Source organism: Stenella coeruleoalba (assembly GCF_951394435.1).
Source record: "Stenella coeruleoalba genome assembly, chromosome: 1".
Classification (NCBI taxonomy): domain Eukaryota; kingdom Metazoa; phylum Chordata; class Mammalia; order Artiodactyla; family Delphinidae; genus Stenella; species Stenella coeruleoalba.
The window spans coordinates 14,283,485-14,311,475 of NC_137169.1; the positions used below are offsets into that span (position 1 = coordinate 14,283,485).

Genomic DNA, 27,991 nt, shown 5'->3' on the forward strand with positions numbered 1-27,991 from the left:
TCAGCTGACCATGGGCTCCACATCCGCCTCCCGCTCGAACTCATCCTGGATCTCGTCTGTACTTCCTGAGTCGCTGCTGGCCATGGAGCTAGGCGACGGTGAATTCCTGGAAGGCACAAGAGAATGGGGGGCATCAGAGGGCAGCCGGAGGACCGCTGAAGGGATTCAAAGAGCTGGAAAGATGGAGCAGCCATTCCTAGAAAACCTAGCCTCAGAGGGGGATCCTGCCCCGAGGCCCACTTGCCTTGCACCACTTGCCTTAGAATCTTCAAAGCCCAGGAGCTGAACATGGCTATAGAGACCTATTGGGACGCCCTGCACCCGCCTCTGTAATTGCTTGGTCCTGAGAGCTCCTTGGGAGCAGAAACCACGGGTCAAGCTCAGTTTTTACACTCCCATCACCTAACACACGTCTGGACAATTAACTCAGAGCCCAAAGGGAGGCCACACAGGACAGTGGTTTTGAATCCTCACTCTATCACTGCTGAGCTGGGGGGCCTGGCACAAGCTATTTTCCCTGCCTACGGGGCGCTCCTCCATCCCAACAATGGAAATAACAACAGTGGCTTCTGGGAGTCAATGAGCTAAAGGTGACATGCTAATAAGCCCAGGGCCACACACACGCAACCTCCCCCTGCCTCTCCCTCTCTTACAGCCCAAACAACGGCCTGCAAGACTGTCGTCATGATAAGAGAACAATTATAATTAATGGATCTGTGCTCGATGCCAAGCATTTTATGTGTATTATCTCATTTTATTATTAGCATGTCTGTCTTCCCCGAAAGGCTGCGTGTTCCTTGAGGGCAGGGGCTCTGTCTTGGTTCTGGTGTCCCCCAGCAAATAAAAGAGGCCGGATGCATGTCAGTCTCCCAGGTTGGAAGATGGGAAAGGAAGGAAAATGGCTTCCTAAGGACACATGTGAGCCCCGGCCACCACCTCCACCCACCAGCTCAGCAGGAAGTGGGGCGTGGGCTCCAGGAGGGCCAGGGCTGCGAATGTTCTGCTCATCACTGTATCCCCATGGCTTTGCACAGAGCCAGCCTTCAACAGTAGCTGTTGAATCAATGGGGGCAGGGTTGTTGTGAGTGGTCACGTGAGATTAGATGTGTGAGGCATTGACACATAGTAGGAGGCTAATAGTCATCGGATGCATGGACAGGTGGACGGACGGATGGACCAATGGCCTGGGCAGATGAAACCACCAGGCTATAAGTTGCAGCCCCACAAATCCCGCCACCCACCCCAAGGATGCCACCACTGCATTGCCAGGGAGGACAAGGCCAGGTACCTGTCTGCAGAGCCCTTGATGAGCCGGCGGCAGGTCTCCATCTGCACGTCCAGGCCCCGCTTCATGCTGCACATCTCCATGTACTCATGCAAGTGTCGGTTCATGTCGCTCTTGGCCGTGGCCAGCTCCAGCTGAGAGGAACCAACGTGGCATAAAGGGGAGGCCAAGTCATCCTCCCTCCTAGCAGACCACTCAGCAACCTCCCGTCCTCCGTGGTGGTGGCAGCATCGGGGCCACCCCAGGACACCACGCCCTCAGGGCCCTCCCTCCGCTCTCTGCTCTCTACATACTGGTGCAGGGCCCCTAGAACCACTTCTGGTGGAAGGTGAATGGTTGCTTAGCAACTACTGGGGCAGCCCTAGCAACTCCACCCTGTCCAGCATCCCTGCAGTCCTTTCTGTGGACGGGATTAGAAAAGTTCTGAAGCCTCTCGTGTTTCTGACCCTTCTCCTCTACCAAGTGATACATCCCCCAGGAAAGGAGCTGGCCTTCTCTTTCTCCAGCGTGACAACAGCAGTGACTCTCACTGATAGATGTGGCCCAGCACACAGGCTCCAGAGCTGGGAGAACTGGGCTTACAGGCTGCTTCCTGGCTGGGGGGCCTTGGGCAAGTCACTTGGTCTCTTTTAACCTCAACTCCTCCTCTGTAAAGTGGGGCACACAGTACCCACTGCATAGCGTGGAGGCACCCAGGTCCCTCTAGGTACATACATAAGGTATGCAGATACCAGGGAGGGTGTATTTTTAAAGGGCTGAGTGCCCAGTGTCGCTTGATGTCACTCAAATGTCAGTTCTCATTATTTTGAGATCATCATCTCAGTCAATAACTTAAAAAAAAAAACCTCTCTGGGGCCAACATGGATCACCACCCCCATTTCACAGATTAGGAAACTAAGGCCCTAAGAGGGGTGTGACTTGCCCAACACTAGGCAGAGAATCAGCAGATGTCCTGACTTCCGATCCTGCATCTGCCTCGCTCTCCCAGCCCCTGTCCACACGGGCACCTAATCACCGTGAGTCTCGGGGGTCACAACCGGGTGATGTGAACCAGCTAAGGCCTCACCTCGATCTGGCCTATGGTCTCCTGGTACTCCTTGTCTCTCGTCTTGAAGAAGGATTCAGTCTCATGGATCAAGTTGCCCAGGTTTTCCTCTTGCTGGGGAAACAGAACAGAGGGGACAACTTAGCTGGGTGGTAAGGGCTGCAGGGAAAGAGTGGGGGATGCGGGATCGTGGAAAGGAAGTGCTCCCAATGCCTACCTCCCAGCCTCTAAGAAGCCATGCCCGGCTCACCTCGCCCTGCAGGTCAATGCTCGGATTGCAGTTAGTGAAGTCCTCCCAGAGCAGAAGCGTATCTTCGTTCTCCTCCCACGTCAGGCTGTCACAGTCATCATCGAAATCAAAGGTCTCCCGCCTGTTGTGGGGGACACAGGAGGGCATGAGTGAACAAAGCCAGGCTCCAGAGGCCTGGACAGGGGAGAGCAAGGGACACTGCCCTGATGACTGGGCTCCTGCCAGGTGGCCATCCAAAAAGGCAGGGGCGGTGGCCAAAGGGGACGCATGCCTTCTCCTTGGAGTTTAACTCTTTTCAAATGCAGAGTGTATTTACATATTATTTATACAATTTAAAATGTATATTCCTAAAGATGCCAGGCTTTCATTAATGGAGACTAAAGATATTTTCCTCCCAAGTTCAATCTTGTGACTGTTTTCCTTTCATTTAATAACTCATTCCCGGAGCCCCTGCTCTGCCTGAGGTGATTCATATAACCTTTTCTGCAACTTGAAAAGGTGGGTATTATTATTATTCCCATTTTACAGAGGAGGAAACTGCAGCTCAGAAAGAATAATTCCCTTGTCCAAAGCCGCACTAAGCTAGGCTGTACCAGAAACTAGGGCTGATAGAAAAGAACAAAATAATGCCATTTGTAGCAACATGGATGGACCTAGAGATTGTCATACTGAGTGAAGTAAGTCAGAGAAAGACAAATATCCTGTGATATCCCTTATATGTGGGATCTAAAAAAAGGGTACAAATGGACTTCTCTACAAAACAGAAATAGAGTCACAGATGTAGAAAACAAACTATGGTTACCGGGGGTAAGGGAGGGAGAGATAAATTGGAAGATTGGGATTGACATATACACACTACTATATATAAAATAGATAATTAATAAGAACCTACTGTATAGCACAGGGAACTCTACTCAATACTTCGCAATGGCCTACATGGGAAAAGAATCTAAAAGAGTGGATATATGTATAACAGATTCACTTTGCTGTGTCCCTGAAACTAACACAACATTGTAAATCAACTATACTCTGATAAAAAATTAAACAAAAAAAAGGAACCTAGGGCTGAAAGCCAGATCTTTCTGTTTCCTACGGCTTCTTCCTGCCCATCAAAACATCACCAAGCACCTATTATGTGCTGGGCACGGGACAGGCCACCATGCATGTATTAAAATGCAATTCATTCCATCCTCACAACAATCCTGTGAGGTGAGCATGACTGTTAGTCCCATTTTACAGGGAAGGAAATTGAGGCTCAGAGGGATTAGGTGGACTTCTAGAATAATACATGCTGGAAATCAGACTTGAATGCAAAGCCTGAGCGATTTCTGGCCTTCCCTATTCACTAGAACTGGAAGTAGGGTGATGGACCATACAGGTGTGCCTGGGACTGAAGGGGTTCTGGAGGTGTACTGGTTACCCCAACTGGAGGGGACTGTAAAAATCATTCAGCCCAATATGCCCATTATCCAGATGGGAAGGCTGAGGCCTGCAGGAGTTAAATTGCTCGACCTGGTGAATCAGCTGCAGAGGAAGATGTGGGTCCCAAGTCCTGATTCCCATCCCAGGGCTCTCCCCACTGCCTACGCTCACTCCTTCAACTACTTTCTGGATCCTACAGGGCACTGCTCCCAACCTGCTGACAATGGACCAGGCTGGAGCCACCGGGCAGAGCCCAAGAGCACCCCCGGGAGCCAGGTTCCCCACCAAGAAGCGGTTCCTGCGGGAGCCTGCAGGTGGCTCCCTGCAGCCAAGGACCAGAGCTGGGGCAGGGCTGCAGGGTGAGGCGCTGCCCACACCCCGCCCCCCACAGCAAGACAGCTTGGGGCGAGCCCCTGGGTCGAGCGTCGTCGACCCATCGCCACCTCACATACTAGACTGCTGACCTCACTTCCTTCTCAGCAGCTGGGACAAGAAGGAAACCCCAGCTGAGTAATGGGGAACTAGAAAGGATAGGAAGCTGCCTGCACAAGAGAGAGGGCTGGGAAGAGGCGCCCCCCTCCCCCCAGATCTGGAGGGCGGGGCTGAGCAGGAAGGCCGGCCACAGTGCAGAGAAAGTAGCAAATTTCTCCCCTTCTCCTGGGCCTGAAGCCCAAGCAACTGATTTTGATCAAAACAAAACAGCCCTGACACGGGTGCATTCATTATTCAAGGAGCTCAGAGGAGCCGGCCCGGGGCAGTGGGGGCTCTAGCTTGGGTCTCAGCCCGCAGCCCGTGGAGATGTCAGCGGGAGGGGGCCAGGGCCCTGCCCTGGTGCCTTCTGCGTGGCATTGGCTAGAACTACAAGGGTGGAGGGGTGATCAGAGGTTGGCCGTTTTTTTTTTTTTTTTTTTTTTGAACTAGGCAACTTTACAACCAGATCAACCTAATTGGATACTGAACCCAGTTCAGACCTGTCAACGCTCAGGTGCCCATTTTAGCAGCATTGGAAAGAAAGCTCTTTCATACACCTGGGAGCACCGCTTTTTAGCTCACGCCACTTCCTGGGCAGTCTATGGATTCCTGGTGACTTTATGAAAACCAGGGACAACACTTTCTTCAAAGCAGCCCTTTAATTCAACCAAATGAACCCAGCCTGGGTCTCTGGGGCATACAGCCCTGCCCTACACTCAGAAATGCCCACAGCAACGTTCAGAAAACCTAGACCCGACCAAGGGTTCTCTTCCAAAGCCCCTCTCATCAGCGAAAGATGAGACTATGAGAACTGGGTGTGGGGGGAGATGGTGAAAGATGAATCGAGGGTCTAGGAATCTCCTTGTCACCCTCAAAACAGCAAAGCCCCAAACACAGCCCCATCTCCATGTTGTTTCAAGGGAACAGCAAGTATAGGTAAGTGCTGGGCAAACCCATCCCACCCAGGTCCGATTCCCGTCTTCCTGACAAGTCACCAGGGTGGGGAAGGTGTGGCAAGGAAACAGAAGAGGAAATCTCTTCCGAGCACGAAGACAGTGCTGGACCGGGAGTCAGGGGCCCGGCTCTGTCCTGACTTGCCCGGCCCTCTCTGAGCCTCATCTGTGCAATGAAGGGGCTGGGCAGAGTGATCTTGGGACTCTACCATGCTAGGCCAGCCTCCAGCATTGCAGGAAGCATTAGGAGAGGCCTGTGCCCCTGGCTTTGGAAATAAGTACGATGGCAGGAGCGCCTGCTGAGAGGAGGGGCCCTCCTGGAGGGGCCTGGAAGGTCGGTGATGGCCATCAGAGGCGAGCACTCGAATCCAGCCAGCCCCGCGGCTGGAAGCTCAGGACTCCAGAGAACGGACATCAGGCCAGAAAGTGTGCTGGGCCCTGAGACTCAGACGCAAGGGGTGGGGGAGGTAGGGGTGGGGAGGGAGGACTCCAGTCCTGGGCAAAAGCTGAGTTCCCAGGGCTCAGGGGAGAGAGCAGGCAAGAGCAGGCCAGTGGGGCAGGGGGAAAGGTGGACTCCAGAGACCCAGTCCCAGCCTGCTCTCTGACTCAAGGCCCTTAGGTGAGTCAGCCAATGCCCACAGCTGCACCCCTACCCTCCCCAAGCCCACACCGGGATCCTCTACGGATTAGAGCCAAAGATGGATCAGGATTGCAAGTATAGCACTGGGGACACCAAGGCTACAATGCATCCCTGCCCCGGATGACCGTATGCAGCCAGGTTCTAGTAAGTCAGCTGTCCACAGGGGTGGGAGAGGGCTGCCCAGACTGGTAGCCCCTGACCATTTCCCATCGTGGCAAATGTTAAGCTACTAATATGCAATCGCTAAACCTGGAGTGGGCAGACACGCACACAATCAGCTTTTACAAAGCTGGCACAAGCCAGCTCCAGCCCACACTGACCATACCCAGCCCAACTCTGCCACTAACCCGGGCAGCAGCTCATCCCAAGGGAAAACAAAATTGTAACTCTGTATGGTGATGGATGTTAACTAGACTTATTGTGGTGAGCATTTTACAACATATACAAATACCAAAACATGATGTTGCATATCTGAAACTAACAGAATGTTACACGTCCGTCATATTATCTCAATACAAAAAAAAAGAAAAGAACTGCCCACAAATAGGACCACCATTACCAATCTGACCCTTTCTGAAAACGTGAAACTCCGAATCCAAATTCTTTCAGAGCACATGCTGGCCAAAGAAAACATCTGCAGGCTACTTCCGGTTTGCCACCCCTGCCCTGCCCAACCTGGGGAAACGGAGAGGAGGCCCCAGGCAGCAGGGATACTCACAGCTGGTTAAACATGCGTTTCATCTCGTCTGTGATGTTCATGGAGCCGACCTCGTCATCTGAGAAACGGTTCACCTCCCCGTCCTGCTCAGAGATGTCATCATCCGAAGCCACCTTACGCTCTTTCTTTTTGGGGACCACCTGACCCGGAAAGGAAAAGATCAAGGTCACTGGGAGGCTCTGCTGGGATGGAGGGCGGGGTGGACTGGGAAGGGAACCGGCGTCCCATAGGATGGATGGAGCATGGCTGGTGCGGCCACTGCTTGATGCCGGGTCCTCTAAGAAGCGGGCGGCGTTCGCAGGAAGCGTGAGGTGGGGAAACATGCAGGATGGAGGGGCAGATGGCCTGGACCCTTCCCTGCCCTGGGAGGCCTGGCGGTTGGGCTAGCTCAGCTCACCCCTTCACCAGAGAGGCAGCCCCATCATTTGGGGTGAAAAGCAGGCCAGACTGGGGCACTGAGTCGCCTGGTATGTCTCAGAGGCAGCCAGAGAGACGGAGAAGCCCTTACAGAGGCGCAGATGGCTCCGCGCTTCCCAGAGCCCTCCTGTTCACATGCAAAGTTGACAGGCAGGCAGCCCCAGGTTCAACAAGCTCCCTCCACTCCAAGCAGACAAGACACGACAAACCAGACGAAGGCTGAAATGGTCCCTTGCTTCCCCACAAAGGGGCGGCAAGAAGGCACGAGGTGGACAACGGGCCCCAGGGAAGCCCAGACCTCACCCCACTACATCCAAAGTCACATACTTAAAGCGACAACACGCCATACTGCCCTGGGCTCAAGCAAAAGCCAAACCACAACCCAAAACTCAAGCAGCAGCCTTCAGAGAATGACGCACGCCCTTTGGGCAGCTGGACCGGCCCCCAAGCCCTCCCTGGAGGACATTTGCCAGTGCTAACCCATCGCCTTCGCTTGGGACACACCCAGTCCCTTGCCGGTTGGAGGCGGGGTGGGGGGGACGGTACGGAGTGAGTCTCGATGTGGGACTGAAAGAGTCAACAGTCAACAGCTCCTCTTCTGAATTCTGAGGCTCGTGGACCAGGGCTCAGGCCAGCTCACCCAGTGCTCCCATAGCCTGGCCAGGGCTCCCCGACCATGGCATTTGTAGCCAGCTCCGGCTCCCAGAGGAAGAGGCAGGAAGCAGGGCAGTGGACACAGGGTGGACGGATGGACTGAGCCCTGGAGGGTCCAGAGACCTGAGTCCTACTCCCAGCTCTGCCATGTCCGTCCTGGAGCCTGTCACGCCCACCACCCGCCCGGGGGAGCGGCGTCCTCAGCCATAGGATGAAGCGGTCAGCCTTGATGATGGAGTCAGACGTGCCTATGAGTCTATGCGTCCCTGATTCTACGTCTTCCTGGGGAGGCCAGAGGGCTGGGCAAACGCTACCTCGGGGGGAAGGGGCGTGGGCAGGGTGCGAGGAAAACGGGGGTTGGGCGGCCAGGCAGGGGCGGAGGGCGGTGGGCGGCTGGAAGTGGCAGCTGGTGAGCAGGGCAGCCCTAGTCACCTGGAAGATCTTGGACACGTCTTCCGAGTTCCGCTGCTGTGCGACATCGCACAGCTTGGCCGTGATATCGATTCGGCGGCAGATGTCCATGTCCACCTTCATGGCCTTTTCTTGGATCTTTGTGTCCAGGTCTGTCATGGGCTGCAGGGAGGACAGCAGGGGGTTACGTGAGCGAGGGATGGAGCAAGCATGGGGGGTGGGGAGGCACTCCCAGGCTCCGACTGGACAGAGGGGTGGGGAGACCCCCAGGTGTCGGGCGGGAGGCCCCGCGGTCCGAGGGGGTCCTTGAGCCTTTTCTGGACTTGAAGGGTCGGGCCAGCTGCTCGGGTTCAGGGCAGGGGGCGGAGGGACTGTGGGAGCCTAGGGCTTCGGCGCCGAGTGGACAGTGTGTTTGCTGGTCACCCTAAGGGCTGGAAGGCATCCTCTCAGCAGATACAGCGTCAGTGTTTATTTTGTCAGAGCAGAGAAAAAAGAAAGACAAGTCCCACTGCTGAAAGACCCCCCAACTTTCCCACCGGGCCTGCTGTACCCCACAAAAGAGATTCCTCCCACGGCTGATGGTTGGGGCTGCCTAGGATGGGGGGTCCACTGGACCCCGGTGAGGGGAAGCCACATGGCCTCTTCCAGCCACCCCAGCTCCACGCCTCTCGGGACCAGAACTGCTCCAGGCTGAGTCACCTGGACTGGGCTCCTTCTCCTTTGTGGAGACTCTCTCTACATAGTAGCCACTGCTTGAAGGTGGCAGGAAACCAGGTCCCCAGTAGGAAGAAGGTCCTTGCTGCCACCAGCTGCCCCTGCCCACGGTTACTCAGAGGGGCTCCGATCGTCCCAAGGATGTGCACACTGGCCTGTCCCGACTTTACAAAGCAAACCCTGCTGAAGGCCACTGGCCCGGGGAGCCTCTCAGGCCGGCGCAGATCAGACCCGGGGTCTCCTTCAACCTGCCATTGGCCGCCACTGTGCCCAGACACAGAGGCCCATGGCCACCACCCGCCCTCACCGTGGTGAGCTGGCAGGAGATGAAGCAAACACACACAGACCATCAGAAGAGCCCCAGGGAGGGCGGGATGGGTTAAAGCAGCGGATTAATGCATCTCTACTCAGACCAAGGGAAGCAGAAGTGGGGAGGGGACAGGGAGGGGGGCCTGGTCTCCGATGCATCCGTCATCCTCACGGGTCAAACGCAGCCAGCCAGGATTCTAACTAGAAGCCGAGCTCTGGAGCCTCGGAGTGAATGAAGCGTTTTGCATGATGGCTGTGGGGGGAAGTCATGATGCCTGGGGGTGGTGGTCGGTGGCACTTACGTCACTCATGAGCCCCTTAAACACCACCAGCTCGGCCTTGAGACGCTCAATCTTCTCATTCATCTCCTCCTGGATGGCTTCTGCTTCCTGCGCTGCCTACGGGGGATGAAGATGGGGGAGGTTTTAGGGGGGCTGGTCTCCCTGTTGGAGGGGAGGGGATGGACACCTGGGTCCAGAGCCCCGGACACCTGACATCCAACCAAGCCGGGTGCCTTTGTGCCAGGGAAGGAAGGGGTGCCAAGGACCTCATCCCAGCCTGGGTCCCCGCTCAGCCCTCACTCAGCACAGGGCATCGCTCAGCCTAAAACACTTCTCCAAGGATTATTTATTGTATGGAAAAATCCATGGCAGACGTTAAGAGAAAAAGTGGACGTAAAAGGGATCCCAGTAGTAGGTCAATTCATGTGAAAATGCCGAAACATCTGACCATTTCCGATCTCCAGAATGGCAACGTCACACGTGCCACCCTAACCGAGCATGTGCCCCTCGGGCTTGTGTGTGTCCGCACAGAAAAGACCAGAAGGTCACACACCAATCTATCCACAGCGGAGCAGGGAGAACTGGAGGTGAGTTTTATTTTCTTCTCTGTGCTTTTCTGAATTTTCCAGGTATTGTGCATGTTATGTGTATAAAGCAAAAAGTACTTTTCTTATAAAAGAAAGCGGGGTGGGGGGACGTTCATCCTTTTCCTTCTGCATATTGACATTATTTTAGTCTGTCTCTAACTTCCTTAGAAGGTCAGTGTTTATTTTCTTTCTTCTTTCTTTTTTTTTGGTTATTATTTATTTATTCAGAGGATCAACACTTTAGATATCAGAAGGCAATTAAAGAGCTCTCCATGCCTTCTCATGGGGTTGCCATTCTTGTGCCCATTTGGCCGAGAGGAAAACAGAGGCCGAGAAGGTAAAGTTTGTTGCCCAGCGTACACAGCAGGCGAGTGAGAAGCAGGCCCACCCAGAACACAGAGCCACCGAGCCAGAAGAGCAGAAGAATGTCCTCATGCCCGCTGCTGAGCACCTGCCAGGGCTGGGAGCCCACCTGATGATGTGGCCACCCGCCCTCTGCAGGGCACTCAGCCCCGAGTCTGTTCCTGCACGCCAGGGGCAGCACCAGGATTCCCGTGCCCAAGCTTTTCTGCAGCTCTTGTGCTGGTGCCTTCCCAGCCCCAAGGAGGGGAGGCGGGAGAGGCCTCCGGCTCCATCGAGGAGAGACTGAGGCAGCAGGAGGTAGCAGAGCACAGAGGCTGTGCTGGGAACTGCCCCCGGCTTTGCCCCTTGGCCACGTGGTTCTCCTGTGAGCCTCTCCTGGTCGGGACCTCTCACCTCCTGCAGCGTGTCCACCATGGTCTGTAGGTTCATGCGCTTGGCGAGCTCCTCCTCCCATCTGCAAGAGACAAGAGGGACAGGTGGTCAGAGGGCGGCCTCCCCAGGCCAGTCCAGCCTCAGACACAATGCCAGCACCCACCCTGGGCCCGTCCCCGGGCTGGGCAAGGAAGGTGCAGCAGCGACTCTATCCTTGCCTGCCCCTCGGGAGCTCCCAGTCTAGGGAGCTAGATGTGTGGGACAGCCAGGTGACCCATGATACCAGGTGGTGGTGACGGGTGCCAGGCTCCGGGCATGAGCACAGCACCACTGGGAGATGACGGCAGGAGGGACCGCCAGCCCCCCACACAAACTGTAAAGCACTGTACAAATGCTACTGCTCCTTCCATTCCTGTAAGACATGGTACTGAAGCTGCGCTCAGGGTCAAGGCTGCAGCCAGCACCACCTTCAGGCTCTCCTTTGCAACCACAAGAAACAAATCTGATTGTGCCAACCATCGCAATCTCGGAGTCAATTTGTCCTACAACCTACCCTAACCAACAAAGACATCTCCTACCTAGCTGTTATCATCCCTATCTTACAGATGAGGAAACTGAGGCTCAGAGAGGTTAAATACCTTGCCCAAAGACACACAGCTAGTTAGGGGGTGGGGCTGGACTTCAAACCCAGGTCTGTTTCATTACATTAAAACAAAAAATAAATATAACTCTCCCTTATTTAATGCTTATTAAGTGCCAGGCTCTATTCCAGGGGTGTTACATACGTCATCTCGTTTGTATCTATGTGGGCTGAAGTTGAACAGGAAAGGACAAAGGGGAGAAGGCACATGGGGGCTCTGAGTGTACCCCCAGCATTAACCGGAGGCAGGACAGGATGATAATAGAGTTACCACAACAATACCAGCCCACCTTAACTGAGTGCCTACTTTGTACCAGGCACCATTCTGCGTGATGTAATTCAATCCTCAAAACAACCCTCTAGCCTAGGTGCCACCATGATCCCCACGTTACGGGGGAAGCATGCAAGGAAGAGGCAGGTACCCAAGGTCAGGGTGAGGACAGGTGGGGCCAGGACTCAAACCCAGGCTGGAGACTCCAGATTGAGTGCTTGTAACCCTGCCAGGCTTCCTGTAGACCCAGGACCCATCAGAGCCCTAACCCACTCCCCACCCAGATGCCCCTCCTTCCCCAGAGGGACAGGTCCTTCTCCCCCCACCCCCATCCTGGGACAGACCGACCAGGAGTTTCTCTCTTTTTTCACCCTACGGCTGCCTCCCTACATGGCCTCAGAGCAGGCAGGTCTGGAAGCCTTTTAGGATGCTGTCGGGGCCAGCTAAAAATAGGCCAGAGGGGAGGGATGGCTGAAGAGTGGGTTACGTCACCAGCTTTTGGAAACAAGAGAAAACGGATACTGTTTGCACACACAGAGGAAAATTCCTCCTCTTTCCCACATGAGACACGACGGCCCCGGCCAGGGCTCCCAGAGGACACACTCGCCACTCACCCCCCATCCCCCGTTCCCCTCGGTCTTTACCAGCCCCCAGTGGTGGTGGCCAGGCCTAGATCTTCTGTGGGCTGCAGAGTTCAGAACCCAGTGGGCAGTGGGGCTGGGATAGGGGTCCTGGCAGGGATGAGGAACACAGAGGAAGCTAAGGAGGGGCAGCAAGAGAATCTAAGGGTCTAACCCAGGTGGGATCATCTCACTGAACACCCTCGTTGTACAAATCAGAAAACTGAGTCCAGCCCCAGGCCCAGTGTGGGGAACAGGAATCCCAGGTGGGGAGAAGTTCAAGGCTGCCCTCACCTCGCCCAGCAGCATGGGGCATCTGGGGCTCCCCTCAAGGGAGGGAGGCCAAGGCCCAGACCACAGGTCCCAAGCTGAATCATCTCTACTGGCCACGCTGCCCTGAGGGGGGCAGGGGGCTCAATTCCAAAGCCGCTGAGCAGAGCAGGGACAAGGGAGAGCCCGGTGTGGCACTGGCTGCAGCCTGGCTCCTGAGGCCAGCCTCACTACTGCATCTTGCAGCAACACCAGGGGCAGCAGAGGAGTGGGCAGTGAGGGTTGAAGATGTGGGCACCCGGGGACATCTCTCCTCCACACACACTCATTTCCAAGACAGGCTTTTGGGGATAAGGCCCAGCCCCTCCTCCCTTTTCCTTTAAGCAAACTTCTTGTGAGGAAGGTGGGGCAGGGGTCAACAGACCCATTGAACAGACGGGAAAAATGAGGCCCAGCAGAGGAAAGCAACTTGTCTCAAGTCAACTCAGAGCAAGAACTTAAGCCACGTCTTTGGATCTCCAGACACATTAGCTGTAGTAGCAGCAGCCGCTGACTGGCAAGCACAGTCCGAGTCCCATGCACTGGGCTCAGTGCCTTGTACACATCTCATCGGCTTTCATGAGAATTATTAACACTCTCGGGTAAAGAAATTTTCCCCAAACCCATTTTGTAGATGAGAGAGCTGAGGTTCAGAGAGGTGAGGTAACTTGTCCAGGGTCACACAGCTAGTAAGCAAGGATGGGACTCAAGCCAAGCTCATGCTCTAAAGCATCCAGTTTCCAACTGTGATATGCATGGGAATCACCCAGGGAGCTTGTTCACGTGCAGACCCGGATCCAGCAGGTCTGGTGTGGGGCTCATTTCTAATGAGCTCCCCTGCAGAAGGCACTTCGGTGGCCCCCTCGCCTAAGCTGCACCCCAGTTGAGCTTGCACAAATGACTTCATGGGCCTTTTATTACCAGAGCTGGATAGGTGGGCAGCCGGTGCACCTGCCCCCAGCAGACGCAAGAAGGACCCCTGTGTGCTGACAGCAGCTGGCTTGACAGACCAAACCTGCTGCCTACGCTGACCTCCCCTCCCGGTCGCAGCGGGAAAGCTTGGCTTTGCCGGCCTCAATGTTGACAGTGCAGAAAAGCTTTGCCCTTCAGCTGCTCTGGCTGACTGGGGTGAAAGGATGGTTGAGTGATATTTCTTAAGGCACCCCAGATGCCCTGCATTTACTGCAACTCAGCCCAGAGAGAGGGAGCATGCAGCTTAACCAAAAACTGGTCAACCAAGTTGTGGGCTCTGACATCCCAAAACCTGCTTCCCAGGCACAGCCCCCTCTCCTGACCTGGATCTGCCCACAGGAGTAAGGTTTCAGCAGGATGGAAGTTTCAGGCAGCAGGACCAACATAAGCAAAGACGGGCCAGCAGGAAGGCCAGGGAGTAGCCAGCTGCCACCAAGAGGGGACACACCTACTATGGGTCAGGGGCTGGTGGGCGTCATGTCATTTAAGCCTTTGCCCTCCTGACTTTCATGTGTGGCCCACGGCTGAGCACAGGAGCTCACACAGTGAGCTGTGAAGCTGCAGAGAAACCTCCTCCCCATTTTACAGGTGGGAAAATGAAGGCCCAGTGCACACAGAAAACTCTAGCCAAGGCCAAGACAGCCTGAATCACTTAGATCCACCCCTGCCCGCCCTGGCCCACCAGCTCATAAAACTTCCAAATTCTTTTCTCTTTCTTTTTAAATTTATTTTTATTATTTTTTAATCTTTGGCTGCATTAGGTTTTTGCTGCTGTGCATGGGCTTTCTCTAGTTGTGGCGAGCGGGGGCTACTCCTCATTGTGGTGTGAGGGCTTCCCTGGTGGTGGGCGCCACCAGGGAAGTCCCCAGATTCTTTTCTCTCGAAGGGAGTGGAGAGGGGGACATTTATTGGTCACCTTCTTGGTGGTGTACACCATGTTGGGCCTTCATATACATAATAAAAGATAAGGGACTTCCCTGGTGGTGCAGTGGTTAAGAATCTGCCTGCCAATGCAGGGGACATGGGTTCGTTTGCTGGTCCGGGAAGATCCCACATGTCACGGAGCAACTAAGCCCATGCGCCACAACTACTGAGCCTGCGCTCTAGAGCCCGCGAGCCACAAATACTGAGCCCACGTGCCACGACTACTGAGGCTGCTCTCTAAAGCCCGTGCACCACAACTACTGAACCCGTGTGCCACAACTACTGCAGTCCACGCACCTAGAGCCGGTGCTCCGCAACAAACGGAAGCCACTGCATTGAGAAGCCCACGCACCACAACGAAGAGTAGCCCCTGCTCGCCGCAACTAGAGAAAGCCCATGCGCAGCAACGAAGACCCAACGCAGCCAAAAATAAATAAATAAATTAATTAATTAATAATAAAAAAAGATAAAATATCACTTAATCCTCCCCTAAGGATGGTCCCCATTTTGCAGATGAGGAAACAGAGAATCAGAGGTAACTCGATTCCCCTTTCCCTCCCTCCTCTTCAGCCTTCTGAAATCTATCCATTCTCCCAGGCTTGTCTCAAATGTCATCTCTTCCCGGAGCCTCCGCAGCCACCTCCATTGTTCTCCCTCCTTGAGCTCAGGCTTGAGGCAGCAGACCTCAGGAGGCCATCTTTCCCAGGCGGCTTGGCTGTGGCGTGTCATCAAGCATGGCTCTCACCCAGAGCCGGCCCACGATGCCAGGGACCGCGATGGACCACCCTCCATCTTCTCCACCTCCAGAGAGTGCTCAGGCCCCAGATCTAGCTCCTGCCCCGACCACATCACAGGGACCTTCTCTCGCCCCCAGCATCCTCTCACTCTCCCCCCATCTGCAGACACCCTTCAACAACAGCCTTGTAGGCATGCCAGCTCCTCAAAACGCTCTCAGGCTGTGGACGCTCACGCCAGCCTCTGAAGCAGGTGGGATGGATGATGGCGGTGGTGATACTGACGCTGCTTGACGCTCAGGATGATGATGATGTGATGGGGCAGCTCACACAGACTGAGTGCTTACGATGTGCCTGGCACCGTCCTCAGGGGCTTCACAGGCAGAGCCTCATTTTCGTTTCACAGTAACCTCTAAGTCGGGTTATTATTTTCTCCGTGTCGTTGATGAAGAAGCTAAAGTCCAAAAGCACGAAGCACCTCCCCCCAAATCACACAGCCAGCAAGGGGGGGTTGTTTCTATTTTACAGAAACGAGAGACTCAGAGAAGCTCCAGAAGCCGAGGCTGAAAGGGGACCAGGGTTCCCCTAGGCCACGCCTCTGAGTGTACAGATAAGGACACTGAGGTGCAGGTCGCCCAGGGAGTGGACAGCAGAGTGCCCTCCCCTCCCCCAGCCCAAGCGGCGCTCATGAGGAGCGAGGTGGAAGGACACGAGTCTGGACCCCAGCTCTGCCTCCCCCACTCAGAGCCTCCATCTCTCCATCTGTCAGTGAGACACAGTGTGAGCCCAGCATACCCCAGGCTCGCTCCAGAAAAGCCACTCTGTTCCCACACTCTCTGACGGTCATGTGACTGGCCCCCAGTCACGGGCTGGTTCTGGCTGGACTGGACCCCAGGGCCCATCTCCCAGCCCCAGCCCAGCCTCCTGCCCCTGGACTCAGTCACTCCAATCCCCCTGCTTACCAGTGTCCAAACCCGCTGGGTGTGACCCACAACACGGCAGTGCTGGATGAGGGTTAGTCCTGGGGGGCCTCTGTGCCAATGCAAAGGACTGGCCGGGGCTCAGACTGGGGAGCCCACAAATCGGGAATGTGAATGTGGGTACAGGTAGCACCCTGGTGCCCAGGCCAGGTGCCCTGGCCTGTTGGAGCACAGAGGAATCATGGGGGAGACACCTGTTCTAGGTGGGAAAAGGGGCACAGGAGGGCTGCCACTATACAAGTCATCGGAGGAGTCGGGTCTAAAGCTGGGGGGCTGCCCACTCCCCCAGCCGGAGAACTGTGCTCACTGCTGTTCTCCCTGCACCTAAACCCACCCACACTTGGTAAGGAGTCAAAGAGTTATTGAATGGATTTGTTGAATGAATGAATGATCCCAGCCGCAATCACTCCTCAGCCCCACTGCTTGCCCCTCCCCAGCCAGGGCCCCTTGGACATCCTCAATCTGCACAGCCCCAGCTTGGGGACTCGGCTGCTCCGTCCACTGGCTCCTGAGCTTCCCCTGGGAGAGGCCAGGCCAGCAGGAGGGTGGGCCAGGGCAGGAAGTGGGCAGGGAGAAGGAGAAAGCTTCCCTCTCCCACTTCCCACAGCTCCAGGCCCGGGATGGGAAAGCAGGGATGTCAGGGCAACGAGCGGCGAGAGGAAATGACTCCCCAGCCCTACACCGCTGCTGAGATCTCGGCGGGGCTCAGCCACCATCTTAGCAGAAGGAGCACATGTGTGAGAGGTGGCCAGGAGGGGGAGGTAGCTGCCCCGCCTCAGCCAGATGTGGTCTCCCCGCATTCCTGAGGAACCACCGCTGGACCACGTGATGGACGGGAAGTCTCAGCAAGCCACTGGCGGGAGGGGATTGGCAGCTTCAATGCCAGTCCCCACCCCCAGCTGACACTCAGGGCCAGTGTCTCCCCTCCCCCATCAGCTCAGGATGACACACAGACCCACCGGAAAGGGGCCACAAAGCCTGGCCTACTGAGGGGCGGAAAGCCAAGCTGAAGTCACTGGCAGCGGGACTGACTCACAGATTTTGCACTTCCTGTGCACTCACAGAAAGAGGCTCCGGGGCTCTAGCTCCAGAGGAAAGTGGGTGCAGCCCCAGGAAAACAACTTAGGCTCCTGGGATAGCCCTGGGGCTTCTGAAAAGAAAGTCCTAGAGACTCCTGGGCAGCAAGAGACTGGGTTCGAATACTGCCCCTGCCGCTTCCCAGGTATGTGACTTTGAGAAAGTCAATTAATTACCCTCTCTGGGCCTCAGTTGCCTCATCTGTGAGATGGGAAGCACACCACCCCTTTCAAGGGTGGGTTGTGAGAACTACATGAAGTGGGGTGGTGTGGGTGAAAACACCCAGTCCCACCTCTGGCACCTAGCAGACAACTGATGCTCCCACAGCTGGCTCCAGTGGCCAGACCACAGAGAGCTGGGAGGCCCTCACAGGGATGGCCCGCACACTTCCAAGGAAGGGCAGCCGCCGGCACGCCCAGGCCGACCCACTCAGGTGATGGAAAGCAAACTCAGGTGAGGCTAGGCCAGAGCTGTCAGTGGAAAACTTCATTCTGGGCCAAGCACGGGCCTTGCCTCTGGCGGAGGGCAGATGGGCAGAGGGTAATTTTCACCCGGGCACGGGGAGCTCACCCCACAGCAGCACAGCTGGCTGCAGGCTGCCGGGGGCGTGCTGGAGCCACTCCGCGCACCTGTCCCCAGGGCTCTGCGCTGCCCCTGGCTTTTGTGCGAGCCCACCCAGGTGCAGAGGTGCCTTTCCCCTCCCCGCGTGGATGTGCCTTGAGCCACCCTCGCTGCAGAGCTGGGGCTGAGCTGGGGTCCTGACTGGCAGGTCCTTCTCTAGACTCACATCCGAGCTGGAGGATGAGGCAGACCAGGGGGACCCTTTGCAGAAGCCGATGGGTAACAGATCAGAGTGGGCACGCGGCGGGCCCCCACCCCTTAGCTTCTGCTGAGCCCCCCTAGAGAGCTTCAAAATCACAACTGGGTCAACTTCCTCATGCCACGCCACCACCCTTGTTGAAAATCACAAACAATTCATGTCTGTGGCAGAAAAAAAAATACAGATGAGCAAAAGGGCAGTGGGAGCGGGGTGGAGCCAGGCATGCACGGTGAGAACCCACTTTTCTCTGAGGGAGATCCTCCTTCCGGGCAGCCCAATGCTGAAACACGTGGAGCCTCATCTCCTGACTGCCTCCTCTCATCTGCTTTGCTGTATCTTCTCTCTCCAGTAAAAAGAGGGCCGGGCCGCCCAGCCTGTGAGCCGAGAGGCCCTCCATCCCCCCGAGCCCCGCCCTCACGGGTACCTCCCGGCCCCCTCCCTGTGGACTCTGGTGCTCCCACGGGCACCCAGCCCCTCATCCGGGGAAGGGACTCCTCCCAGACGTGCCAATCCGAGGCCCAGCTGCCCAGCTGTACTCTGCTGCTCGGAAGGAAACACAAATTAAATGTCAGCTGATTGTCTCTGCAGAGGAGGTATTAATTTAATGTGAACACTTAACCAGGCCAGCTGATTCCATTACAGGCGGGCAGTAACAGCCCGGGCAGGCCAGAGCACAGGCTGGGAGCTGGTGATGGGCCGGGCTGAGCAGCCACCATATCAGGTGGGCACCTCTCCCAGCATGCTGCCACCGCGCGCACACACACACACACACACACACACACACGTGCGCGCGCGCACGCACACGGACTTGCTCTCAACCTGAAACACCAGGCGCCTCCAGGGATCCCAGCGGAGAGGTCTGTGCAAGGATACTCGGGGTGGGTGGGGGTCTAGGGTCCATGGGGAAGTACCCAGTGGGGAAGAGGGTTCTGGGCGAGGGGGCAGGAGATCCTGGTTCAAGTCCTGGCTCTGTTGCTAATTCACTGCACGACCCCAGCAAGACCCTTCTCCACGTGGGCCTCAGTCTCCCCATCTGTAATATGATCTCTAAGAGTCCCTCTGGATATGATGTGCAGACCCTGGATGTGGCCCTTCCTTGGAGCCCGAAAGAGGAGACAGCCTCAGGGACGTCACCGCCATCCAGAGATACCCTGGGTAACAGCATCAGGCCGCTGGCCCCTGCCCTCATCACCAGTGACCAGCAAGCAGGGGGTGGGATGGCAGCATGCACTGATTCAACGTTTGTCCACTCACTCATTCCATGATTGGTTCTGCAGCACTTGCCACGAGCTGCTCGGGCCTGATAGAATCAAAGGCTACGGGAGTCTCTACCAGCCCCACTGAGAAGGGCAGGAAACTGAGAAAGCCGTCTGCCACTGTGTGGTCCCTGGAAGGCCTGCTTACCACTAGCTAGAAACCTCAATTTCCTCCTCTGTGAAACGGGGGTAGCAATCCTACCCTGTAGGGCTCACGGACATTAAACGAGCTCGAGCAAAGGTACACAGGTGCCCTTGCTGGATGGCCATTCTCATCACTGGCATTGCCCTGCCTACGCCTGTCTGGGGGAGGCAGGGACAGGTGGGTGCGTCAGGCCTGGACCACCTAAGCAGGGACACTTCTCCATCCTGCCCTGACCCTCTGGGGATCTAGAAGCAACTGAGAGAGGTGGCAAATGAATTTTCCCAGCAAGCTGGCGATTGCAAGTCTGGCCAATGGACAGCGGTGCTGAGCTGCGTGGAGTAATCCTCACGCTCCCTACCTGTTTCAGTGACCACGGGTACCCCTTACAGGGCAGCTGGCTGGCCTCTGGGGCTCTCTGCGGGGAGCCGCCAGGCCTTGAGAGAGGAGGGAGGGAGAGACCGGCAAGCCTGTCCCTGGACCGCATTCCCCAGACCCACACCCCCTCAGGCAACGAGGCAGCCTGCGCTGGGCAGGCAGCCCTGTATCTGGTCCTGTCTCTGCCCCTAACTTGCTGTGCGACCTCGGGCAAGTCCCTTCCCCTCCTCTAGCATCACTTTCCCATTCTTAATGCAATGGTGTCAAACTGGATAAACAGTTTGATTAACACCCCACGCTGACGGCAAAGCTATCTGATAAACCACAGAGTGCCAAAGCCAGCTGGGACGTCAGCCTTTGGGTTCCAACCAGTGTGTGTAGTGGAGGGATGGGCAGGGGCTCTGGAGCCTCAAGGTCCTGGGGTCAAACCCCAGCTGTACATCTTGCAGCTCTGTGACCTGGTGCAAGCTGCCAACCCTCTCTGAGCCTCGGTAAGACCACCCATCTCACAGGGGTTTTTGCAAAGAGTCAGTGGACTCGTGTATGACAGGTGCAGTCAGTGACATCATTCTCACCCCCGTGACCTCCCAACGGCAGATGGTCCTGGACCACACTGCAAGTGACAGGGCCAGACCTGAACCCAGGACTGGCTGACCCCACAGCCTCTATGTTGCCAAAACCATCATGTTGATGATGATGAGGGGAAAGATCTAGATGCCACCATCACCTGGCTGGGGGACCAGGGGCACAGGGGGCTGGGGGTGGCCAAGGAAGCCAGATGCTGACACCCCCGATTCCACTGCCAGCAAAACCCAGCAAGTGTCCTGCTTCCGCCCGCCATGCCCCCACACGTGCCCCAAGAATGAATGGGCACGTGCTCAGGCTTTGAAGTCTGTCCTGACAAGGGCTGCCATGACAGCAGATGAGACTGAGGCAGGAGGGGTCCCTCCAGCCAGAGCCCAGCTGTTCTCATGGGGCCACCCCAGCAGGCACAAGGCATTGAAGGCCATTCTCCCGGCCGACAGGTGCCCCTGGTCGCCTGTCCCAATGCCAATCCGAGGTTCCAGCTGTTTACACCAGTCTTCCGTTCCAGTTACCCAGTGTCCATACCTGCCCAGGTGCATAGCATCACTCCCACCTTGGGGTCATTTATTGAAAGCCCCTTTGGAGACCCAGCAGCTCCGTGGATGCCGGTAACCCAGAACTCTGGGTGGGGAGGGGGGAGGGTTAGGTTGCTGTCCTTCCAGTGCGTCTGTCTAGAAACCACACCCAAGTGGGCACTGTCCCCCACCAAGCAGGCCGCTCCGAGAAGGAAAGTGGCTCAATGAGTATCTCATGGTGAGGAGGAATCTGTGTCCCAAAGTGCAGGCCACCGTGAAGTTTCTGGGGCACCATTTCCAACCTCTTCTGGGCTTGCGACACCTTCATCACCTCCTCCAGGAAGCCCTTCAGGACTTCCCCAGGATGAGTCACTACACCCATCCTAGTATTTCCAGCCCCAGCACATGCCTTCCTCATGGCATTCAGGTGCTGTTAAATATTCACTTCTCTGCCTCTCTCATCACTCTGCTCTCCTGGAGAAAGGGAGGACTTGTTTTCACTGTAAACTGCTTATTTTGTGCTAGTCTAGTCACTTTACTCCGACCATAGCTCTGTGAACCAGGCGTTATCCTTCCCTCTTTACGGGTGAGAAAACTGAGGCCCAGGTGAAATGACTTGCTCCAGGCCCAGGTCCATCTGACTCCCATGTCTGAGCAGCCTCGCAGTAGTCAGAGCATCTCATCGGTTCCGTAAACCCCACTGCCTACCATGCCTCCCAGTACGCTGCTCAGGAAACACCCCCAAATTACCCTGCCAGGGTCAGCACCGATGTGTACCCCTGGATCACAGTCACTGACTTGGAAGAGAGCCGCTTAGCCAGGCATTTGCTTTGCCTGTTTACTCACTTCCTGGGCCCCAGAACCCAGGTGGAGAAACGCCCTAGCGTTCCACCTCCACTGGCCAAGACACACCTGCCCACAGCCCTGCCACCCGTCCCACCCCTACGTGGCTGCGGCAAAGCACTGAACCTCCTGTGCTCCTGATTCCCATCTTTAAGGTGGGGGCCAGTGGAAGCACCTGCCTTGTGGGGCTGGTGTATTAAATGAGTCAGCATCCGCTATGCGCTTAGCACAGAGCTCAGCTCCTAGGAACGCTCAGTAGATGGACACCGGTTAGCCACGGAACGTGGTCTTTATGTTGTCTCTCCTGCCATGGAGGATGGGCAGCTCAGCTTGGGGGGGCAGCTCTGCTGAGTGGACGGTCAGGGCCCCAGGCACCAGGCAGCATCCCCGGGTACCAAACCAGACTCCCTGCTCTCAACGCCTGGTGACACATGGGGCCGTCAAACAAGTCTTTGGAGGCTTGTCTCACCTCAGGAGGATGTCTCTCCCCCATCGTGTCCAATCCGGCGCCACATTCCAGCGCTGGCATGAGACCCAGCACCGAGGACGCCCCAGTAAGTGAGTGTGGGGTGTTTCTGGGATGCCCAGCCCAGCAGCCTCGGCGTCCACCGCAGCCCAACCCCTCTGGCTGTGGGCTTACATTCTATCTTCTTTCTCCCATGACAGATTCAACAAACATTTCCCAAGTGCCCACTTAGAAGCACAGGACTGAATTAAGAACACTCTCCTCCCACTGCGAGAGGGACAGCGAGTGCCGGGGCTTTCCCCAGGCAGGACCTCTGCCCCACCTCCCAGCCTCCGGTCCTCAATCCCCCAACCCAACAGGGCTAGAAGCTCTGGGCACCGCTGCCTCGTGCCCTGGAAGTGGGGATGGGAGGGGGTGCTCATCCCAGGCTCTTGGAGTGGAAGGCATCTTTGCTCTGCTCATCAGTGAAGGGGCCTCATCCGAGTTGCCCCTGCCCAAGGTACCCAGGGCAGGAGGGAGGAAAGCAAGCAGTCTCCACCAGGACACTGAAAACAGTGGTTGCCTCCAGAGGGAGAGCCTTGTGGCTGAGGACAGGGTGGGAGGGAGACTCGTTACTCTGTCCCCTTCTGTACCATTTTCTAAATTGTAGTAAAATTCTCATAATATAAAATGTGTCATTTTAACCATTTTTAAGTGTACAATTCAGTGGCATTAAGTACGTTTACACTGTTATGGAAACCCCACCCAACTCCAGAACTCTTCATCTTGCAAAGCTGAAACTCTGTCCCCGTTAAACAGTAACTTCCCATTCCCCCTCCCCGCCAGCCCCTGGAAACCACCATTCTATATACTTTCTGTCTCCAGAAATCTGACTGCTCTGGGCTCCTCCTATAAGTGAAATCATACAGTACTCGTCTTTTTGTGACCGGCTTATCGCACTTAGCATAATGTCCCCAAGGTTCATCCCTGTTGTAGCAGGCATCCAAATTTCTTCCGTATCATTTAAATTTCGAATCATGTAATGTATCTCCTAGTCAAAAAAACCAAAGCCATTAAGACAAAAATACCCATTCGTTTTCCCCTTATTTTAAATTGCCTGAGTATTTTACGATTACACAAGAAACAGAAAAAAAAAAAATCAGGTAAGCCAAACAAACAAAAAAAGAATGGAAAAACCCACCCAGTCCTCCATCCCTGAGAGAATCGCCATTAACACTGGCTGCACATCCTTCCCAATGCTTTCTTATGAGATTTTTTTGTTCTCGTGTGAGATCTTTTAAGAGTGAAAGTGGGATCAGACCATGTGCGATTTTCAAGTGTGCTTTTCCCACTTAACAACACACAGCAAGCACCCTTCCCAGCAGGTGATACAGCGGGTGGCCGTGGCACCACTGATCTAACGGGTCCTGCAGTGTCATTCCCAAGTCCTGGCAATCTAATCAACACTGTAAGAGGATCTTAGTACACACATATCTGCATATTTGTCTAGTTACCTCCATGGAGTGGGTTGCTGTCTCAAGGGTATGGACATGGAAGAGGCTTCTGTGAACCTCAAAAGCTCTGGATGTGACAAAGCTGTACTCTCGTGGGGCTCAGCAGCCGCCCAGCGAGCCAAGGAAAAGCAGGGTCCCTGGGTCCTGACTCCAGCTCAGCAGCAACATTGTTTTGTGCCTCAGTTTCCCCATTAGTCAAAAGGCTGCCTCTCCCATGGGTGGAGGAAGACCCCACCATAAATACTGTCCTTCCTCATTGGGTGGCACTCTGCCTTCTCCAAGGAGCAAGGGCTGTGCGATCAGGCTTATATGAGAAATGGGCCCCGTCACCTCTCTTCCAAAAGGGCAGACATTCCCACCTGGTGTGTGATGAGCCCCGGAGCAAGTGGCCACGTGCTAGGGTGGGGCAAGATAAAACAGCGTCCCCTAGGGCACCTCCAGCCCGGCCGGACAAGCTGCATCACACCTCCAAGCCTTTGCCTGTGCTGTATACTCTGCCTGGAAGGCTCCCTCTACATGCCACTTTGTCATTTCTTTCTCTGAAGCTTTTTCTGAAGCTTATGCCAACTTCAGGCCTCAGTTTGTATACCCCCTCCTCCAGGAAGCCTTCCCTGGCTCCTCAGTCAGGGTCAAACGCCCCTCTTCTGTACTCCAAAGGCACTGGTCATTTGCTACTGAGGTTATCTGTTCACCTGTTCGTTTCCTCTACTTAACTCAGCCCTTGTAAGATGAGACCCATCTCTGGCTCCCAGCTGCAACTCCAGAGTGCAGTATAGATCCTGGTACACAGTAGAAACTAAATAAATGTTCGCTGGATAAAGGGCTCATGGAATATCCCCTCCAGGGCCTTCCTTAGGAGACCCTATCTGGAGTCAGTGTAGCACCAACTCACTGTGTGGCCTTGAACATGACCTCCCTGCCCACCCCGCCCCTCCCTGTCAGCCTCAGTTTCCCAGACAACCTCCACAGTCCCTGCCAGCTCTTCTAATCTGCTCCAACAATCTCCTTCCCTCACCTTGACACCCGCGCCTGCCTCCCATGGGGGCCCCGATGGGCAGGTTAGTGCTCACGGCTCTCCGTCCCCAGGACTCAGCCTCTCTGCCCAGGCCTGGCCGAGCCCCCAGGGACCCTCCACCCAACCCCCATCCCTGGTGTCAGCAGCTCTCAGCCTCTGGGACTCCATCTCTTGTTCAAATCCAGAAGCCAGGAGGGGGTCTGGACACCAGGCCAAGAAGCTGGAGGCCCAGGGGCTCTGTGCCCAGGAGGCTGGGGGAGCCCCACCCAAGGATATGTTTATAGCTTTGAGGAAAAACAGCAACTCCCAAGGCTATTTTGGAAACCTAATGTGCACTTTGGATCTCTCTGTTGTTTATTTCAAGTGACCGTGCCGTCCTGCAGGTAAATGCACGACACTGCGGGTCTGCAGCTCGACGCCATCTCCCCAACACAGCCATGTCACTCACTCCGAGCTAAGCACGCCTGGACCAATGAGGGGTCGGCAACCAAGCAGACCCCACCAGGCAAGGGTTGGCACACACCTCATCCTGGGTTTAAACCTCCCCAGGTCACCTGTCTGTGCCTCAGTCTCCTCACCTGTGAAATGGGGGAGAATGACCCCCCTCTTGGATTAAATGAGGATTGGCAAGTACATCAGGCTCCAGGCGTAATGGGGGGAAAAAAAATCACAGAACATGAGCCCTCAGGACCTCAGAAGGGGATGCTCAGAAGCCCAGGCCATTTGTAAATGAGAAGCCCGAAGCGCAGAGGGGTGAAGTGACGTGCCCAAGGTCACACAGCCAGGCAGCGGCAGAGCAGGGACTGCAACCCAGAGCCTGTATGTGTCCTGCCATGCTGCTGCTGAGGGAGGAGGACAGCCCTGAGCAGTCACCAGGAAGGAAGGAGGGAAGAGTGACAAGGACCCCAGGAACCAATTACATGTGCAGCTGGTGCAACAAGGGATGGGTCATGGCGCCACCACCTGCATGTGGAGCGCCATCAGTGTCATCACTGGCTGGGAAGGCTGCAGGCACAGCCCGGACAGGTAATTAGAATGCGGTCACCGCACCAAGCGGGATTAGCGACTACACACAGCTCAAGGGGATGGACTCATGGCTTAATACCAGCCTCCTGCCACCATGCAGCCCTGACATTCAACATGATGTGAACCAGTGGGAAGGGCACTTCACACACACACACACACACACACACACACACACAGCGCTCCTCCCATCCATCCACAGGGCTGGGGTACACCTCTAGAGGAGAGAGAGGTCAAAAATAGCAGACTCTCAGAGAACCTTCTGCGACAGTAACACCCCTGGCAGAGCACCTTATTGGAGCCTCTAGTTTCCTCACCCCCATTCTGCCAATGGGGAAACTGAGGCTCACAGAGGTAAGGCAACTTGTCCAGGTTCCCTAATCATAACAGTTAACGATATGAAATGTTAGGATGTGATAGGCACCATCAACTCATTTAATCCTCACAACAGCCTTATGAGGCAGGTGCTATTATTATGCCCATTTTACAGATGAGGAAACTGAGGCCCAGGGAAGTGAAGCAACGTGCGCAAGGTCACAGAGCCCAGAAGTGGTGGAGCCAGGACTTAAAGCCAGGCAGTCTGGCTCCAGAGCCCAAACTCATAACCACCAGACTCGCCTGCCTCTGCTCTCCATATGCAGCAGCAGATGCTGCAGTAGAACACGGGTCTCTCTGACCCCAAAGCCTAGGCTCCTTTTCTCTGTGCCAGGTGGCGTCATGATGGAGAAGGTCAGGGAGCATGTACCTCAGTCTCCTGGGGGTCAGAATAGACCCCAAGTGGCATCACCTCCAAACTGTAAGAGCGAAGCCCAGAGGCCCTACCCTGGGCCCCACTAGGCCCCGACAGAGGGGTTGCCGAAGTGAGGTTCTCCTAGGCCTGGCCCAGCCCCGAGGACCCTCGGATGGGCAGGGCTTCCTGCAGACACTAAAGGTCCCCAAGCTGCCTGGATCCTGCCAGGTGCCCAGCCCAGGGGGAGGAGGCAGACGATCACCAATCCCAGCCCCGCCAAGGGACCAGCACAGATTCCCTTCTCAACTCAAAGCCAATCGGGGCCTCTCTCCCCCTGAGACTTGGTCCTCCAGCCACACAACCCCTGGCCTGGACTCAGCAAGAGCCAAAAACGAGGTGGTCCAAGACAGAGGGATGAGAAGGAGAAGCCTGGGGGAAGGGGTGAGGCCACTCCCACGGCCCCACTGCTGCCTCTTTATCTCAAAAGATTTGTAAGTCAGAGAGAGAGACTCAGCCATGGCCATGCCCCAGCTGGTGACCTGGCAAAAGCGACTTTACCTCTCTGAGTCTCAGCTTCCTCATCTGTAAAATGGGATAACAGTACCTACCTCACTGAGTTGTGAAGATTATACAAGATCATGAGTACCGAGCATCTCATGGTACTTTGCTCACCTTAGTGAGCAGATCCCACTTCCAGCTGCTGGGGCTAGGGGGTGGGTCCAGGGTCCAGGGTCCTGGGTCCTGGGCTTGGCTGAGATATGCCACTTTGCCCCTCAGAGGCTTCATTCTCTGCGTCCCTCTCCCCCACACTGGGACTGGGGCGCTGTCTGGTAGACTTGGATACCGAGTACCCAGCACATGCAGGCCCTCAGCTGGTATTTATGCACTGGACGAACGGATGAGCTTGGGGGCTGAAGCCCCAGGGAGGAGCAGCTAGCAGGGCCCGGGTGCAAGTCCCGCTCTGCCTGCGTTCCAGCCCGTCCCGGGACCCATCTGCACAAGGAAGCTCTGACCATCCCTGGGAGCTCAGACTCTCCCTCCACCAGCCACCCCCCTGGGCAGCCTGCCAGTGGTGGGCCCTTTCCCAACCTGCCTGGCCTCCTAGGGACAGACGGCTGGTCCACGCCCACCCCAGCAGGCCCACAAAGGGAGCAGGCGGCTTCCTCCTGGTGACTTTGCCTTGGGAGAGATGAAACTCGGTGTGACGTCTGCCAAGCCAGATGGCCTGGTTGGCCTGAGGGGCCAGGACACCAGCTGGGACTCCTGCCCCAGCACACAGAGCTGCTTAACCCCTTCCTGCCCCAGC

At 55.9% G+C, this 27,991-nt stretch overlaps 1 protein-coding gene across 1 annotated transcript in view; it reads right to left on the bottom strand.

Annotated features, from left to right (window-relative positions):
* The window catches only part of IFFO2 (intermediate filament family orphan 2), a gene marked incomplete at its 3' end in the record, with an annotated part of 44,567 nt that continues 16,576 nt past the window's right edge, over positions 1-27,991 (bottom strand). The window contains exons 2-9 of the mRNA XM_079936095.1: positions 10,914-10,974; positions 9,592-9,687; positions 8,288-8,428; positions 6,785-6,924; positions 2,581-2,701; positions 2,352-2,444; positions 1,289-1,419; positions 1-106 (exon numbers count right to left, since the gene is read on the bottom strand). Coding sequence (XP_079792221.1) covers positions 1-106; positions 1,289-1,419; positions 2,352-2,444; positions 2,581-2,701; positions 6,785-6,924; positions 8,288-8,428; positions 9,592-9,687; positions 10,914-10,974 — 889 coding nt within the window. The remainder of the gene's footprint in view (positions 107-1,288; positions 1,420-2,351; positions 2,445-2,580; positions 2,702-6,784; positions 6,925-8,287; positions 8,429-9,591; positions 9,688-10,913; positions 10,975-27,991) is intronic.